The sequence below is a fragment of the Taeniopygia guttata genome, chromosome 8 (genome assembly GCF_048771995.1).
Source record: "Taeniopygia guttata chromosome 8, bTaeGut7.mat, whole genome shotgun sequence".
NCBI classification, from domain to species: Eukaryota; Metazoa; Chordata; class Aves; order Passeriformes; family Estrildidae; genus Taeniopygia; species Taeniopygia guttata.
The window spans coordinates 10133785-10150699 of record NC_133033.1 but is presented as its reverse complement, the minus strand read 5'-3'; the positions used below and the strand labels follow the sequence as shown (position 1 = coordinate 10150699).

The 16915-nt window shown below is 43.1% G+C and overlaps 1 protein-coding gene across 2 annotated transcripts in view; it reads left to right on the top strand.

Moving 5' to 3' along the window:
- DMAP1 (DNA methyltransferase 1 associated protein 1) overlaps nucleotides 1-16915 on the top strand; it is a 29937-nt gene that overhangs the window by 5200 nt on the left and 7822 nt on the right. For both annotated transcript variants that reach the window (XM_030278894.4, XM_072933031.1), the window contains exons 5-8: nucleotides 3062-3220; nucleotides 4334-4501; nucleotides 5366-5551; nucleotides 8383-8454. In XM_030278894.4, the coding sequence (XP_030134754.1) occupies nucleotides 3062-3220; nucleotides 4334-4501; nucleotides 5366-5551; nucleotides 8383-8454 (585 nt within the window). The remainder of the gene's footprint in view (nucleotides 1-3061; nucleotides 3221-4333; nucleotides 4502-5365; nucleotides 5552-8382; nucleotides 8455-16915) is intronic.

Below are 16915 nucleotides of genomic sequence, written 5' to 3'. Positions count from 1 at the left end.
ATGCACAATTATATACTATCAGGAGCAAGTTGTTATCCTTGTGGTGCTGTAGTTGAGAAAGTTGAAGGCACTGATAAAAAGTTTTGCAGATATTTGCTTTATCAGAGGAAATTTACTTACTTTTTCAGGCTCTTTCCTGGGTTTCTTCTCACATACTTGATACCTCTGCCTGAATCTTTCCCTCCCCTTGGCATTCCCTGTTTTCCTGTGTAGTCTGCCCTGTTAATCACTCAAGCTCTTTAACCAAGCTCCTGGGTTGTCACTGCTCGGTTGCTTTCCCTTTTCTCTGTGCTTCCTGTCTCAAATACAATTCCCTCCTCTTTGTTGTGAGATCCAAACTATGGACTTGGGTTTCACCATGTACACTGAACTTTATTTCAGGGTGTGAAATAGGAGTATAAAAGCAGATTTGCTGGTGTTAGAGCAAAGCCCTCTCTCAGCCAATACTGTTTTTTTTGGCTACCATCATTAAAGGCTTCGCAAAGGACTATGAGAATTGAGCAAATACTTATTTTCCTACTTTGTGGTCATCTTTGTCTTAAGGATTTCTTAATTTGAAATTTGTGTTTAATAATTCTTGCTAGGTACATTCAGGGCAGAAAGCTGCTTCATGAGTAACCCATGCTAATGACTTCTTCAGAGTAATTTTGTATGGTGTGCAAAGGTGCCTTCCTCTGCTCATTTCAAACTGCTGCCCTGAGGTTTAGTCCCTCTGAGATCTTGTGTTACATGATGTAGTAAATTGTCCTTGCTGTGTACTGTGTTCTCTGTAATGTGACATGCCCTCCCGTTCACTCTCTTGTTCTCAAATATCCTTTCTTTTGAAATGTGTGGACTAGAAGTGAGTGTTTCACTTATGAGAGCATGGTGGATTTATGTGGGCTGTTTTTCTCTATTTCCCTCGTAGTTTTTACTGTTTAGTTTGAATTTTTACCTCTATTAGGCATTTTGCTGATGTTTTCACAGAGCTGTCTTGTGGCTCCAGGATCCTGAGCAGTTTCAGCTAATTTAATACTCGTAATTTTGTGAGTTTATAGTGTGAAATGTTGGACTGAGAGAGGTTTTCTGGGCCATTGAATCCTCCTCTTGGCTCTTCCAGGCCCTCCCACAATCCAGTCCCTTTCATAAACTGATCAAGTTCCTTTTGAAAAGCACTTGGCTTATCCTGCTCCTGTGCTTCCTTGGGAAGCTCTTCTACACTGTCTTTGCTTCATTTCATTTCCAGGTTAAATTTTCCGTGTTAAATTGGCATTTCTTTGCAAGTCAATTTCTTTGTTCTTATTTCAGTTGTTCTTTTCTTCCCATGAGTATTCCTTTCATTTAATCTAGCATACTTGAAGCCTGCAGTCAGATACTTCTTCAGACTTCCTTTGCTAGGCTGTGTTCTCTTCCAGTCTGCTGTAGGAAGGCAGGCTCACCACCCCATTACTCGTGTTCTTCTCTGTACTTGTTTCCATTTCAGTGCATCTTTCCTGCCCAGGGATCAGAAGTGTTGTAGTTGGTATTCCTGCCAGTATTCTTGTTGTGCAGTTGAAACACTGCCAATTTCTGCTGGAAATCCTTCTCTGGGGATCATATTTGCCTTTTCATGGTTATGTTGCATTTGAATGTATAGTCAACCCATGGTTAGCTCAAGCTTTCCATATGTTCCCACCTTCTGATTTCTTTCAGGGGTTCTCACCTGAGCAGCCATGAATGGGGCTGAGGAAGTGTTTTGGAAGTGTCTTTGCTCTTGTCACAGTCTCTTGTCTGATGAGGCATCTGTCACCTTCCATTCCATTCACTGCAGAGGGCCCTGCTGGCTCTTCTCATGTGTGTGTGCTCCTCTAGAAATTTTGTTTCATGATGTGCATGAGACATTCTTACAGTGTTTGGTAAGATGGCTTTGCTCCTGGTGAAAGTGGTACTTGAATGTTGAGGTTCAGTGCATTCCCAAGAGATCTGCTTCAGCGTTGAGTTTCTGTGTCTAAGTGATAGAGGAAAGGTAGTAGACCTAAAGCAGGTGCTGTTTGAAGGCTCAGAAATGCTCCTCTGAGCTGTATGGAATTCATGAGGATGACTTTCCTGGTGACAGGACACAAAACCACAGAGGTGTTGAAGCACATCTGCTTGCATGCACACTGTTTTCTTCTGGAGGCAGGATCTCCTCAGGCTGAGCAAAGTTTTGCTGCAGGAGGAAGGGAGTGAGGGGGAATAAGGGAAGAAAGCACAGGCTTGTTTACACTTGCTTTACCACATGCTAGTTAGGATCTCCCCTAATATAGTAAGTATTTTTGTTGTTTCTTTAGTACTCGTGTGACACGTGTGTTCTGGATAGAGCCCTTGCAGAGCAGTCCCAGGCTGGGGACAGTACTGTGGGCTTGGTCCTTTAGGCACCTGGGACACTGTGAGAGTTGGACTGTCATTTGGCTCTGTCATTCTGCTGGGGAAAAGATCTACAGGGAAGGGAGGAACAAAGTTATTTGCCAAGTTTATGGCCTTCAGTTGTACAGTACACTGTCTTTCAGATCTTCATGATGCTGTCTGCACCAAACATGAAATAAATAGTCTGGGTATCAAAGCAGAAGGTGTGCTAAAGGCTGGGGATTGCTGCTCCTTGCCTTTCCTGTTCTTCCTGTAGAAGTGAGCATGTCCCAGTCCAAGTAAAGAGTCAACTGTCAGAGCACTTTGTGCCAAGGTATTGGTTTTGCTGTATGGGAGGAATGCAGGGAGGCTGGCTGAATCTCGGTTTCACTGTCAGGATTGCCTGAAGATTTGAAACCCATAGACAGGATGTGGGTTGCTGACCTCTGCCTGTGTAAACCATCTGAAATAGGTTTCAGCCTCCTAGGCAGTAGCTCCTGGTAGGCTTCCCTGAATGTCACATTACGCCCTTGGAATCACACATTGCTTCATATCAAGTCCTCTCCGTGCTCATCATGTTTCCTATCAGGACTCATTGCTCAGGGTCCTGGCAGCCCCCTCCTGTCAGCGCTGTGCTCATGCTCTTGGCTCAGGTATCTTGGCAGTGAGGAGGGCAGTGCTGCAGGAGAGCTACCATGGTTTTCTCTTCTCTCCACAGACAGTGCAGGTTCCTGTCTACTCCGAGCAGGAGTACCAGATGTATCTCCACGACGATGCGTGGACCAAAGCTGAGACAGACCATCTCTTTGACCTGGCTCGGCGCTTTGATCTGCGCTTTGTAGTCATTCATGACCGCTACGATCACCAGCAGTTCAAGGTGAGTCCTGGGGGCCAAGCTGCTGCTAGCAACCTGCTGCTATGGCATGTGCAGGGTTTTCTGCACTTGAAAGACCAAATTACCCTTTATATCAACTTAATTAGGGGAAAATAATGAATTATTGGCAGCAAGGAGTATTGAATTTCCAGCACAAGGCATTGCTGTTTCCTTTGTTTGTAATTAAATCCACTGTGACTTGTTCTCATTCCCTGTTGTGTTTTATTAGAAAGTTAGGTTTGCACCTGCCAGGAAAACAGCTTGTTGTTCCTTGAAGATAAGGCAGCTGGGGAGTTTGTTTGAGCAGGCTAGGTGTTCTGGATTTCAGTCTAGGCCCTTGGAGAGGATCTGCCAGTGAACCCTGGGGTCTGGGACTTCTCCCTGGTGCTGCTCCTGACTTGTGGTTTGTCATAGTACAGGTTTCCATCATCTCTGCTGTGAAACAGGGAACATCAGTGGTCTGAAATTGCAACCCTGGTGTCATGATTGATGATCTACTATACTGGTTCCATACCTCCTGGTAAATAGGGAATGATGTGACATCTACAGAACAGCTCCTTGTTATCCTCTGAAATGCTCACATGAAGACCGAAGTAAAATAACAAGAGGATGCCCAGCTGAGCAGCCCAAACATCTTTTGTGCTTGGGTTAATGGACCACAGCTCAGACTTCATGAAGTCATGGGCAGTGAATTGATGTAGCTGATACTTTGGCTGTGGCTTGAATGACCATTGTCTGGAGCAACTCGGAGACCTGCGCATTTATTGCAGTTTCCTGCTTGCAGGCTTTCTCCTCTCAACTCTCTTTGCATCCTTTTATCTTCACTGCTCGGGATGCTCCACTGCTGTATTGTGTCTAAACCCTCAGCACTGTTGGATCTTTTGGTGGCTATTTTTAAAGCAGTAGCTGTGAACTCATGGCAGTTAATTCATGAAGCTCACTGAGAAACTCCTCCTTCCCTGTCATTCCCCCGGCACCTGCGAGGGTCCCTGCTAGGCCTTCCTCCAGCACTGTCTCTTGTACTGTATGTGACATCCTTGTGGTCCATGGGTGGCTACTGCACAAGGGTTTGCTTAGTTCTTCCATAATGTTGTCATTCTGTGATGTCTTCCACAGAAAAGGTCAGTGGAGGATCTGAAGGAACGGTATTACCACATTTGTGCCAAGCTGGCAAACATTCGTGCAGCTCCGGGCACAGACCTAAAAATCCCAGTGTTTGATGCTGGCCATGAGAGACGAAGGAAGGAACAGCTGGAAAGGCTTTACAATAGGACACCAGAGCAGGTAACTTGGGGAAGAGAGCATCACTTCTCCAGAGGATTGATAAGTTGAATCAGAAGGTGTATGATGCAGGCCAGAGCATGGGAAAGGTAAAGAAGGGCTGGACAAGAAAAAAAACCACTTGAGTACAGCTTTTGTTTTTTGTTAATGTCCCTTTAAGGAGTTTAAAAGGACAATGATTGAGAAATCTGACTATCCAGGAGAAAGGCCTATGTGAGCAGAGTAATGGTCTCTGGTAACTGCCAGGATCTTCTCAGTGACACTGACTGTCACTGAGTCCTCTGATGGAAGCAATGTTGTTATGAGTACCAGAGTCTCATGGAGAGAGAATTATTTATTTGAGAGCAAAAATATTTCCAGAAAGCATCAAAGACTAAATCTACATGCTTATTTCTTCTCTGTGTTGAAGCCATGTAATGATCCTACAGTTCAGAGATTGAGAAGGTGTGTTCTCCATAGGCTGGGGGAGAGCATTATTTTCAGTTAGTTCCCTCCAAGGACAAGTTCATATGTAAGGGGAGTTTTTTTCTTTTCAGAACATTGTATTTGCAACTATAGCATATTTGGGCTTTTCAACCCTTCTGTCTATGCTTTTGGTCTCTGGAAGATGGGATTACTAAATTATGGATTGTTGAAGGGTGAATCATAAATGTTTTGATACACTACCTACCAGATTGTAGAGTGGCATTGCCGTGGTTGTAGGGTAGGGTTATAGAGTGTAACATGCTCTGAAAATCCAAGAAGTTAGGCAGGAGCATAAAAGCATTCCCAGGCTGGCCCAGGGCAGAGCTGCTATCGGTAGATGGCCCCCTTGCCTTGCCAGGCCTCCTCTGCTCTTTGACTGCCCTGACGTGCTCTGGTCTGCAGGTGGCAGAAGAAGAATACCTCATCCAGGAGCTCCGTAAAATTGAAACCAGGAAGAAAGAGAGAGAAAAGAGAACCCAAGACCTACAGAAGCTCATCACAGCTGCTGACACCACCACTGAACAGAGGCGTGCTGAGCGCAAGGCTCCCAAGAAGAAGCTGCCACAGAAGAAGGAGACAGAGAAGCCTGTAAACATTTGTTTCTCTTTTTTTCCCCCTTTACCCTATTTATGCTCTGTCTGGGTAACATGTTTTCTGCTGCAGTCCTATGGGGATCAGGCCCTTTTTGGGTGGAGGGAGTCACTGCTGGCTGCCTTCTGGGAGTTGTTTTTTGGTTACATCTTTGGAAGGCAGATTGGTGTAAGGCAGCCATTGTCAGAGTCCCCTGGTGTGCTCTTGGTTGCTCCCCCATTTGAAAAATGCTGGTTCAAGTCCTGTTTCTCTTTCTCTGCCTGAGAAAAAGGATGAAATAATGCCAACTGTTAATGCATCATGGCAAGGAGAAGCATCTGTCTCCCTGCTTCTTCCAAGTGTATTCTGTTACTGCTGTGTAGGGTTGGCCCACAAACCCACTGTCTTTCACCTGCCTTATTTTTCTAGTTCAAGTTTTTCTTTCCTCCCTAGCTCCTGGATCTCGGCAGCATCTCCCCAAGCTCAGTACATGCCCGTCTCCTGATCCTCAGCAGTGATCAGAGCAGCCCTGCTGTGGGACTCTTGTATTCTGGGAGCTACTGCTATGTCTCCATGAGCTGAGCTGCAGTCTGAGGAGCCCAGAACACAGCTTGCAGTCCACATTTGGTGCTACCTCAGTTTCCCTTTCTGGAAAGAGGAGGACAGCATGGACTGATCTAAATTCAGAACCTTCAATAGGAAAGGGCTGTTAAAAAAAGTCAGATGTTTCCAGTGAGTTGCTGGGAATTCCTGTCCCTCTACCTTGTGAACAGAGAGCACTTGAGTAATTTTTCTCCAAAAGATTACCGGGAGGGGCGAAGCAGTGAATTCTAGACAGCTATTGCTTGAAGTGTGCCTAATGGCCACCACTTCCTCTAAACACTCTTTTGGTGTGCCGTGTCCCATGTGTGTCCCTGCTGTGTGATGAGTATAATATCACTGGGCACCTTGTGCATTGGAATTCCCTAAAGGGAAATCTCAGCCATGGCTGGTATATATCCCTATAAAGAAAGCAGTTTGTCACTGGTGGGAATGAAAAAAAGAGGGCTAGAGAATGGGACTGGAAAGATGCTGAGGCTGCCAAGGCAAGGGAGTTCACCCCTAAATGTTGGCTGGGGTCTGTCTGCAGGCATGTAGTACATAGGCACACCAGGGTGGGCAGAGAAGCACTTTCTGTTGTTGCACTAGCATCATTTCAACCATGACAGAGTCCATTAGGAGTCAATTACCAACTATAGCCAGGAAATGTTAAGAAAAAAATTGCATTTTAACTAAGAATTTGAATCGGGAGCTGCATCAGCATCATTTCAACAAAGGAAAATCATTTAGCAAAGAGTCAATTGAGGTTGAAGCGTTTACAGCATGTACAGGCTGTACAGGCACATGAGGCAAAAGAACCCATTTAATTGCTTATTGCTGAATGCGAGTCAGAGTTGGCTTGGCTGAGGTAGTGATGCTGATTTCCCCACACTGCTTGTATCAGGGTGTTCAGCAACAGGCTGAGGGGCAGAGTTCAGGGAGTTTGAAAACCAGCCTTCATTCAAAAGAAGCAGAGAGGATTGGTTTTTGGTTGCAGCCTTGTTTGTCCCTAATAAGGCGAGCAGGGGGGCTATATCTACCAAAGATCAAAGTGATCTCTACAAGTTCATTAGCCCTGTTGGTAGTTAGAGAATACTTTTTCCTTCATGGTCATGTTTAGGAACCTTTTCCTGGATCCTCTGTTTATTGGACAGACAACAGATAACTGAAATAATCTTAATGCCTGGCCATGCAGAGTGGTTTGCAGGATGCCACCTGAAGACCAAGACCTAGAGATGATAGAGATATGAGAGTTATTGGTAGGGAACTTGAGAAATTGAGTCACTGTCCTTCAGCATCTCTTATGATCTTGGGGCAACCCTGGCTGTCTCAGCCTTGTCTGGAACAAAGAAAGAGCAAGAGCCTCTCTGCAGAGAAATGTGAGAGCAGCAAGGCAAATGCTGTCTCCAAAGAAATGGGGAGATTTGAGGTGGCTTAGTTTTGGAAAATGCATTTGTGCATGTGTTTTGCAGAGGTTGTGGCTATTCTCAGCTTGAATCATAAGTATTGCTGACCCATTCAGTGCACAGATAGCCTGGTTTATTACTTTAAAAGTCGGTTCACCTTTCGCTGTGCTCATCAGCATAGATTTTTAAGGGATTGTATTTATTTTTTTCCATTTCATTGAAATGCAACTATATGCTCCACTGGTAGCAGCAGAAACATGGAAGTTTGCTGCATTTTAATGCTGTGCTTAAAATAAGAAGTAAGAAAGAAAACTGTCTAATGAGTGGACAAATGACAAAACATGTATGAGCAGCAGGCCTCCCTGGGAGGGGGCAGTCCTTGCATCCTCATTAGTGGCCTCACGTCTATACAGATCAGAGGTTTCTCAGCTCATTCCTTCGAGAGTTTACAGTCAAAAGGCAAGATTTAGGGAAGTCCTGGGCTGTTTTGATCAGTGAAATGGGTCAAAGTTGGATAAGGATGATACTGTGAAAATATGTATAAATCCCATGCAGGGTCAGGGTTTCTGTGTGGATGGATGTAAGATGCACTGTGCAGAGCAGTGCATTTAAACCAACTGACCAAAAATGTTTGAGCTTTCCAAAGATGCCTTGAACTGGAGTATTTTTCTCAATGAATTGCTTGGGATTTTCCCACTGAATCCTGTTACCAGGGATTTTCCTCTTGCCTCAGCTCTGACATGTGGCCATGGCAGGTGGTTCTCTATCATAGGAAATGGTGTTTCCCCTTCAGATAGTCTCTATATGTAATGTTGTGTTTCTTGTGTTTCCTCCATCAACACATCCTGTTTCAATCTCTTTCAGGCTGTTCCTGAGACTGCTGGCATCAAGTTTCCTGACTTCAAATCTGCAGGTGTCACGCTGCGGAGCCAGAGGGTAGGCTCTTGTCCTGTTCCCATGGGACCTCTGTTAATGTCTTTCACTTTGCCTGGCTCTCTCCTCATCCTTTTATAGCTAAAGAAAGTCAAGTTCTTGCGTCTAAAATAAGAAAGGAATTCCATGAATGTGGAGACTCAGAAACCTGGAATGCTGGCTCTGTGGAAGCCAACTCATTGCCTTGCAGAGGCACCTGAAGTTGCTGCTGTTTGTCACTAGTGTGCCTGCTCTGCTGTTAGACACCTGTAACAGAACCAAATGAAGCTGTCTAGCCCAAAAGGAGCTCACAGCCAGATCTAATGGGCCCCTTGGAGCATGTGTGTTTCTGGCTGAGAGGTTCTGTTGGAGTGGTGTGGGCTGGAAAGGACCTTAAAAATCATCTAGTTAAGGTGATTAAGAACTGGATGTTCAGGGTGTGTCTTGAAAAAAAAAACAGAAACACATAAACACATAGAATTTTTAGCCTTTCTATTTACATTATCTTAGAAGATATTTTTTGGAAAACCCCCTGTGTTCAGCCTGGTTGCAGAGATTCTCCTGAGTAAAGAACTTTCTTGTTTTTGTATTGCTCTCTTATATCAGCAGGACTTGACACCTGCTTCTTAGCCACAGGTTTTGGGATATCAAGTAACTTAAACCTGCTTGGTCAACTGAATGTTTTCAGAGAAGGTTTGATAGCAAAATCCTGTGTGCCCATACAAGTACTTTCTGCTTTTTTCCAAGCCCAAAAAAAAAAAAAATTAAAATAGCTTTATTATAGCTAAGTTGGATAAGTACATTCCTTGCCTGGCATCCTCGCTTGGCATAGTAAATTTAAAAGACTTTTTAGGGAATGTTCTTTTGATATCAAACTGGCTTCAGATCTTGCTGGCTGTTAATAGAAACGTGTTTGGGATAATGCTGCTTTGGTGTACTGGTGCGTGTGTGTGTTAAAGGTGGGATGCCTCAACAGGGTCACTGCTGAGGGGCCCCTTTAGTGTACCAGTGCCACCACCTGCAGGATACATGTTTTGAGTTAGGGGCTACAGCCTTGAGGAAATCACAGTCCAGAGACAAGCAAGATTGCAGTGCAGGTGTTGAGATTTATTGAGATGTGGCAGATGTGTTCTCCAGCGCTAAGATAAATAGAGTAATTTATGGAGATTGATTTGGATTTTTAAAACTAATAACTGATGGTTGATCTTTTCTAATTTTTTTACCCTCTCTGGAAGAGAAGTTGAGCAATAATGTATCAGTGATGGAACCACCTGGCAAAGCCAGCAGCCTTTTTGTATGCCAAACAGGCAATTCAAATCCCAACCTTCATGAAAATGGGTGCTACATGCTTTTATCTGTTCCCTTTAATGCTCACAAGATGCAGTGTTGAGGCATGGCAGTCTGATTTAGCAACTTTTAGCTTGCAGTATCCAAGCTCCTGGAGTGACCTAGAGCAATTTTCTATGTTGTTCTTGAAATTTTTAAGGAGATAAATGCTGTTCGTAGAATTACCAGTGGTTTGTGAATTAAAAAGATGGTTTATCACTGATCTAGGTGAAAAAACTACACTTTGCTGTTTGGAAATGTGAAACCTGCCTCTAACCCAGAAAAACAAATTCATTTGTGGCTTTTAGCCAGTCACCTGGCTTCCTTATCCAGGCCTTCTCTGTTTTTAAAACAAGAGCAATTATTAGATTCACTTGCTTCACAGGTGCATGATGGGGAGAATTAATTACATGAGGTCAGTCCAGGCCTTTTAAACTGGCAAAAGATGCTGAAGTGCCAAGTGTTATGGAGTTGACAGTCCATGCTAATCCAAATTATTTTACTTGTGGGATTTATATGGCAAACCCTCTGATCTCCAGTGACGTGGAATTGAACAGGGTGGAGGCTTACTAGGACTAAGTGAGGAATTGGAATGAAATGCTGGAAATTCATACTCTGGCAACATCCAGCATAAGATGTTTTGCCCTTAGCACATTGAAAAATGATTTCTAAAAGCTTGTGCTGTCCTGCAGTAAGTTCTTTTGCCTGAAGACCTAAAGAGTCCCTCACCTAAAGGCTTCTGTTGTCCTCCTTAATTTCATACTTTGCTACTGTGCTTTATGCCTTCGTGGTTAGATGAAGTTGGATTTTGCAGTGAGATCAGGGCTCAACCTCTGTCATGTGTGAAAAATGTACCATATCATCCCCAGGATAATAGCACTTACTCTTTGATTAGAGATTTTTTTCCCCTGAGGATTTACAATTAGTCTGAAATCTGAGTTAAAATTAATTTATAGAAATGAGTCCTTGAAGAAAAAGTTAGGAATCCGTATTCAACTTAATTTGTTCCCAGTAGTTTTTATGACAATAGCCATGGCTCTTCAAATTCCCCCTGTCATTACAGCTTACACAATCTTATGGACAGGCTGAATTTGAAGACTGTTTTTTTTTTTTTTTCCCCTCTGTGAGGATTAATGGTCACTTACAGCCATTATTCTTCATAACCGAAAGTTTCTCCTTCAGCAGACGCTGAAGAGTAATCTTCTGCAGTGACTCCCACAAGCTGGCTTCTCTCAGACTGGCCTCAGTCTCCCATTGTTCTCCAAGGGACTGTGGCCACAGGCAAAGAAGGCCACAGCCCCTGTGCCCTTGCTCTGCATGGGATTTCCCTCTGCCTCCTGACAGCACGGACTGCAAGTTTCTCTAAGGCAGTGGGAAGCCTGGCATTATGAAAAGCTTCCTCTTAATTCAAGGCAGTGTATTGCCATGATGCCACTGAGAACAGGAGGCAGTAGCAGATGTTTGGAAAAGGGTGAGCCTTCTAAGAGTTTCTTGAAAAGAATTTTAGACCTTTGCATTTGATGTTAGTAAAACAGTGTTAGGAAAATAACATCAGAAGAGTATTATTAATCCTAAGCATTGCTTCTGGAAAACTTCCTGTTATACCAGCTCTGCTCAGCTGGGAGGTCAGCCAGCCATAGAGCCTGAGGAAAAGAGAGATGCGTAGGGAATTTGAACAGGGAAAGGTGAAGAAAAGACTAAAGGGAAAGCAGGGAGCTCTGAGGAAGGAATGCTTTGCTGTGGATCTGCCTGAAGGAAAGGAAAATGGGAGCTTGGACTTGGATCTTTTCCAGGATCCAGACAAACAAGCAGTAATCGCGTATTTGTGATCTGGGCATGATGTTGCTTCAGTAGGGCAGAACTGAGTTTGTTCTGATTTCACCACAGTGTTTCTGTACCATGTATGTTCAGCTTTCTTTTAAATTTAACCTTTGTTTTTGACTTTGTTGTGTTCAGAGCTGTTGACTTTGGTATACTTAACATCTCTGCAGTGTATTTTAAGTTCTCTCTCAGCCATGTCTGTGGATTTTAACTTTCAGTTTTGGTAATGCTGTTGAATTGTTTTAGCAGTGCTTTTAAGAAAGAAGATGATGCATGGAAAAGGGTGGATGTTTGCACCCACTCCTACATATTGAGGTGTGTGTCTGTGTCCTTGCTCACTTGTCATGGGCTTGGAAGCAAAGGAACTGGAAGAGAATTGATTTGAGTGGTGTCTTATCTGGAAACAAAACAAAACCTTGTGATGAGAAGATGTTTGTAGAATTCTCAGTCTGCAGAAAGGACTGAGGGATGCTCCAGCTTAGTCATTCATTGGCCTCCTCCCCTTAGAAAAGGCTTCCAGCCAGCAGCCTGACTTCATCTGCTTAACTGGGATCTTGTAGACTGTTTGCCAATTGAACAAATTAAGAAGAAAGTAAAGGAAGGAAAATTACAAGTAGAACTTTAGTACCCATTGATTCAAATATTCACATTCATCAGATTTAAATGTTTAGAAGCCTTCTAAGCACCTTTTTAGCACTGATTAATGAATAAGAATTTACTGTGGTTGTGTGGGGAAGCATGTGTGTGAGTTCTTCTGTTTTTTTTCTTGGAGTGCAAACTAAATGCTTCCTCCAAGTCCGAGGTGAATGATATTTCTTGAGGAAGATGTGGTTGTTTGTGTGTATTTAGACATGTTTATTCTCTGTATTTGATCTGACCAGTAATTACATGGCCAGGCACGCTGGCTGTTTACCCTGCATTGGAGGCTACTGGCTCTATTCCTTCTCTGTCATTAATGCAAACCCAGACTTCATTGGCAGTGAACATGTGACACATCTGTCTGTCCTCCTGTGATCAATACTGTCCCTTTAGAGATTCAGCTTTTGGAAGCTGTTCCATAAAATACCAGTTATTCTTATTTGGATTTGATAAATTTAATTACTTGAAGCAATTAATTATTTATTTGCTTTGTATTGATTGCACTCCAAGGCGTTCTGACATCAATCTCATGGAGATCAGCACACCCTTATTAGGTGGGGAAAGTTTATGTTTCCAGGTCTGAACATCCCATGGATTAGTTAGCTGAGATGTGCTTGTTGCTTCTGCTAGCAATTTTTCATTAGTGAAGTTGTATGTTTTGTGCTCTTCAAGAGAGTGGCTGGGAGTAATTTCCACAGGGAGTCTGACAGGTGTAGAAGGGAAGTAGTTCTCTCATTTCTGTGAATAAAACTTATGAAGAAATGATGCTGGCTGGATCGAATTCATGTTGTGGCATTGCCATCTATTTGTTGTACTATATGCCCTTTAATTAGGGCCAAGAGAGTGCTGGTGCATTTCCTAATCAAACTCCTGTCTGTAGAGAATGAAATAAGATGAAAATATCAGTGTATTTATTTCTAAAGAGAACTGCAAAGGATACAAAATCTTGAATGAACTAGAGAAGGTGAATCCAACACATCTTTTCCTTCATTCTTGTTTTTAGCTAAACCAAAAGGCACTTCATGTTAAATTGCTGAAAGAAAATCCATCCATCACCTTTTTTTTCTGGAGGTCATTGATGTGGGAGAGCATCTGGACCAAAGCCTTAGTAGGTTCTCGGGTATAAGGAGAGCACTCTTGGGTACAGGAGTGGGATCACTCTGGGTGCAGGAATGGGATCTTTAAAATAAATTGCAGTTCTGGAAAGGACATTCCATTTTGCTGCTTCTGTCGAATCATCCAGTACCAAACAGTGTCCATGGAGTATGAGGCCTCAGGGACCTTTGTCAGTCCTGGATTTGAGAAGCTTTTAGTACCTTTGTGTGCCCGTAATGACACAGTCTGGAATGTCATTCATCAGCCAGTTTTATTGTGTGTAACATGTGCAGAGCTCCATATATATCACTTTTTTCTTTCATTAGTGTAACCAATATAATGATTGGGCTGTAATTAGTCACCGTGGTTTTTTGTATTTGTGTAAGTGGAGATTCAGTTAAATTATTTAAGAGAAAAGCAACGTCAATTCAAGACTAGATGCATGTGTTGCTACACTTTGCTGTGTCTGATCTGGAAGTTGACATTATGTTCTTGTACTATGGTAGAGTGTCCTTGGAATTCCCCCTCCTGTGGCCAGTGTTAGGGTCCTCTCTGCAATCACAGCACACGCTGCTGTGCTCTTGATTTGTTTCTGTCAGATGCGGCTTAGAGGCTGCAGCCATTTCCATTTTCTGCAGGTATTAGCTTGCTCTTCCTGCCTGTAGTGAGAGGCAGGGGTAGGACTATCTGGGAATCTGCAGATCTGCTTAAAGCAAACTACTGTAGTGTCATTCTGGTAATGTGCTTTTAGCATAAAATACCCCCCACTAAAAATGTCCTGTGCAGTTCTTTCTTCTGCAGCAATTCAGTTCCATGCAGTGAAGCACTTCAGAATTTCAGAAATGTGCAAGTTCATATCTAAAACTGAGTTTTTTAGCTGAGTCTTTTCAAATTCCAGAGCTCTAAGACTAAAGTATTTAGTATGGTTCTTTCCTTCCTTGAGTCTTAAAACTGTACAGGAGTGGAGGCTCTCTGCTCCTGCAGAGTAGATCCATGGAACTCAGGAATGTTTGACCTTCAGGCAGAAAATGCAAAAAACATTATTCATCTGAAACTTTAGCACTCCTTCCTGGAAATCCACTATACCATTCAGTACTCTAAAGATATCCATGAAGAAGTGCCTAATGAGAAAGTTTTCTTGCTGCTGAAATCCATAGAGAAGGTGGTTTTCAATGTCAGTGAGCTGTATTATAATGATGAACAATACCGGTGCTGGTGCATAAAACCACAGGTACAGCCATACAGGCTGTATAGGCACAGGTTAGATGTGTGGAGATTTTACAGTTAATGTTTTTAGGGCAGTTATATTGTTTAGAGTGGGGGAAGGCTGATTTTAAGAAAAAGCCTACCTTAAAATTGAATTAAGATGAAGTGCAGCATCAGGGAGGGTACAATATTTAAGTAACCACTAATTAATTTTAAAAACCTCGTATTTTGATGGTAGAGCAAACAAAAGGTTTCAGCACAAAAGAAGATTTTCTGAGTAGTAGTGGGAAGTTGGGAGCATGAGAAAAGGAGCATTTATGAAGAAAGTGATGGATTGAGAGCAGGCCATTTAAGATGACCACACAAATGCAATCACTCAAGGGCCCTGACTGAACCTGTAGTTTCTGCAGATCCCCATGACAGCCTCTACCTGCCAGGTGGTGATGCTGTGAAACATAACAGGATTGTGTTGCAAGCTCTGATATTATTTAGACTTCATTACTCTACAAAAATAGATTCAAATACATTTACAACTATGCTTAAAAGTATTAGCATAAATCATGAAAACTGAATGGCACACAAAAATAAATGAACCAAGACTGTTTGGGGAGGCTATATCTTCAGTTATTTCTTATCCTGTTTGTTAATTTAATGAATTTTGCCAATTAGCAATTAATTTGCAGTAGGTCTCTTAGTCATTAGTGTGAATTAACAAGGTTTTGTTGGCGGAATGCCTCGAACATTAAATAAAAACCCTGTATCATGCAAAACCTCAAGGGTACTCCATGGTGAGATCCTGTACAGAAATTGAACTGCAGAGAGTCCACCCCAGTCCCAGCCCTTGCTGTGAAGGTGTGGTGGGTGCTCTCTTCTGATCTTTTTAAACTGCATGACCCAGCTCTGGAATGTCCTCCTCCTTCAGGGCAGAGCAGGGCAGGTCAGTGCCCTGTATTCCATGCCTCCCAGACCAAGTGCATTCCAGCAGAGCCTGTGTATCCCAGGCTTCTTTCTGCACAGACAGGCTCTGGTACTGTGGCTTCGTGGTGTTGACTCACAATTTTCTGTAGCTCTTTATTTTTCTCTTGGTACATGCAGTTCATGTGTTTAATGCAGGTTGTTTATAGCAAGGACAAAGGATTACAGTCCTTAAATCAAAAGTGATGTTGGTATAATTATAAGCACAGACTGGTGCTGCAAAGAGGGCTGTAGGGAGAGGCTGTCAAAGGAGAAGAGCATCCAAAATATAGTAACCTCAAAAATCCCAGCTAATCAGTTTTCTGACGGGAGCAATCTGTTTCCCAGGTATTATTATTATATGGGGACTTTAAAGATAATAAATAACAATAATAGTCTACTATGAGGAAGAAAAGAAAAGGGCAAATGCCATTCACCTCGGAAGCTGTGGTTGCTCACTGGAGTTCTCTGAGGAACATAATTTTCCTCAGCCCCTGTGGAGGCCTCCATCCATGACAACACCAAGAACATCCCAGGAGCTGTGGTGTCAGCAGTAAGGTTGCTTGAAGGGGTGTTTTCATTAATGCAGAGATATGGCCCACAGAAACCACATATCCCAGTGCAGACATCATAAGCCAGAGAGCTCTTCTCTGGGCTGCTGGCTGGGATCTGTGGCCTCTGCACATTGCTTCATTCTTTGGGAATGAGGGGCAAGTGAGCACCACTTCCAGCACTATGCTGCTTCTGTGGGTACCTGCTTGAAAGGCCAAAACAAAGAAGGGCTTCCTGAAGTTAGCTTGGTCTTATCAGAGCTGTACAGAGCATGAAGACTTCTCTCTTGCAACAAGGCAGCCCAGCTAACGGACCTTGGCTAACAGATTATCAGCAGCGTTTGAGTAATAGACTGCTCATTTAGTTTTAATACATTTTGCATAGAGAGCAATCAGCCTTCATCAGTCTTAGAGATGAATTGGCTTAGCCAGCTAAATTCTAAAGATATTAGTCCAACAGCAGCCACATAAATCATAACATTTTCTTAATGATGGTAAAATTAAAATATACTCTTACTTTGAGAAACCAATGAAGCCTTCCTGTTTGCTGGCCAGATCCTCCTGCCTGAATTAAAAGGAAGCTTAATTGATGTGGTTTTAAACTAAACTCAGTCCCACTGTTCCTCAGCATCTTAGGTGTTCCTTTCTTTGAAGTTGATTTGTCCTACCTCTCCCTGGCCCATCCTCTAATCTTCAAGGGTGACCAGACTCCTGTGGGATGTAATCCAGATGTGCACAACATCACAGTTGAAGGCTTTGCCGGGTTGTTTGTGTTGCCAGTAGTTGCTTGAGCTAGTGAAGGCCTCCCAGGAGGAAAGCTTGTGCTCTTCCTCTGACCAACAAACCAAGACCTCCTGTCTGTCTACCTAGCCTAGCCAAGGATGAACTTTTCT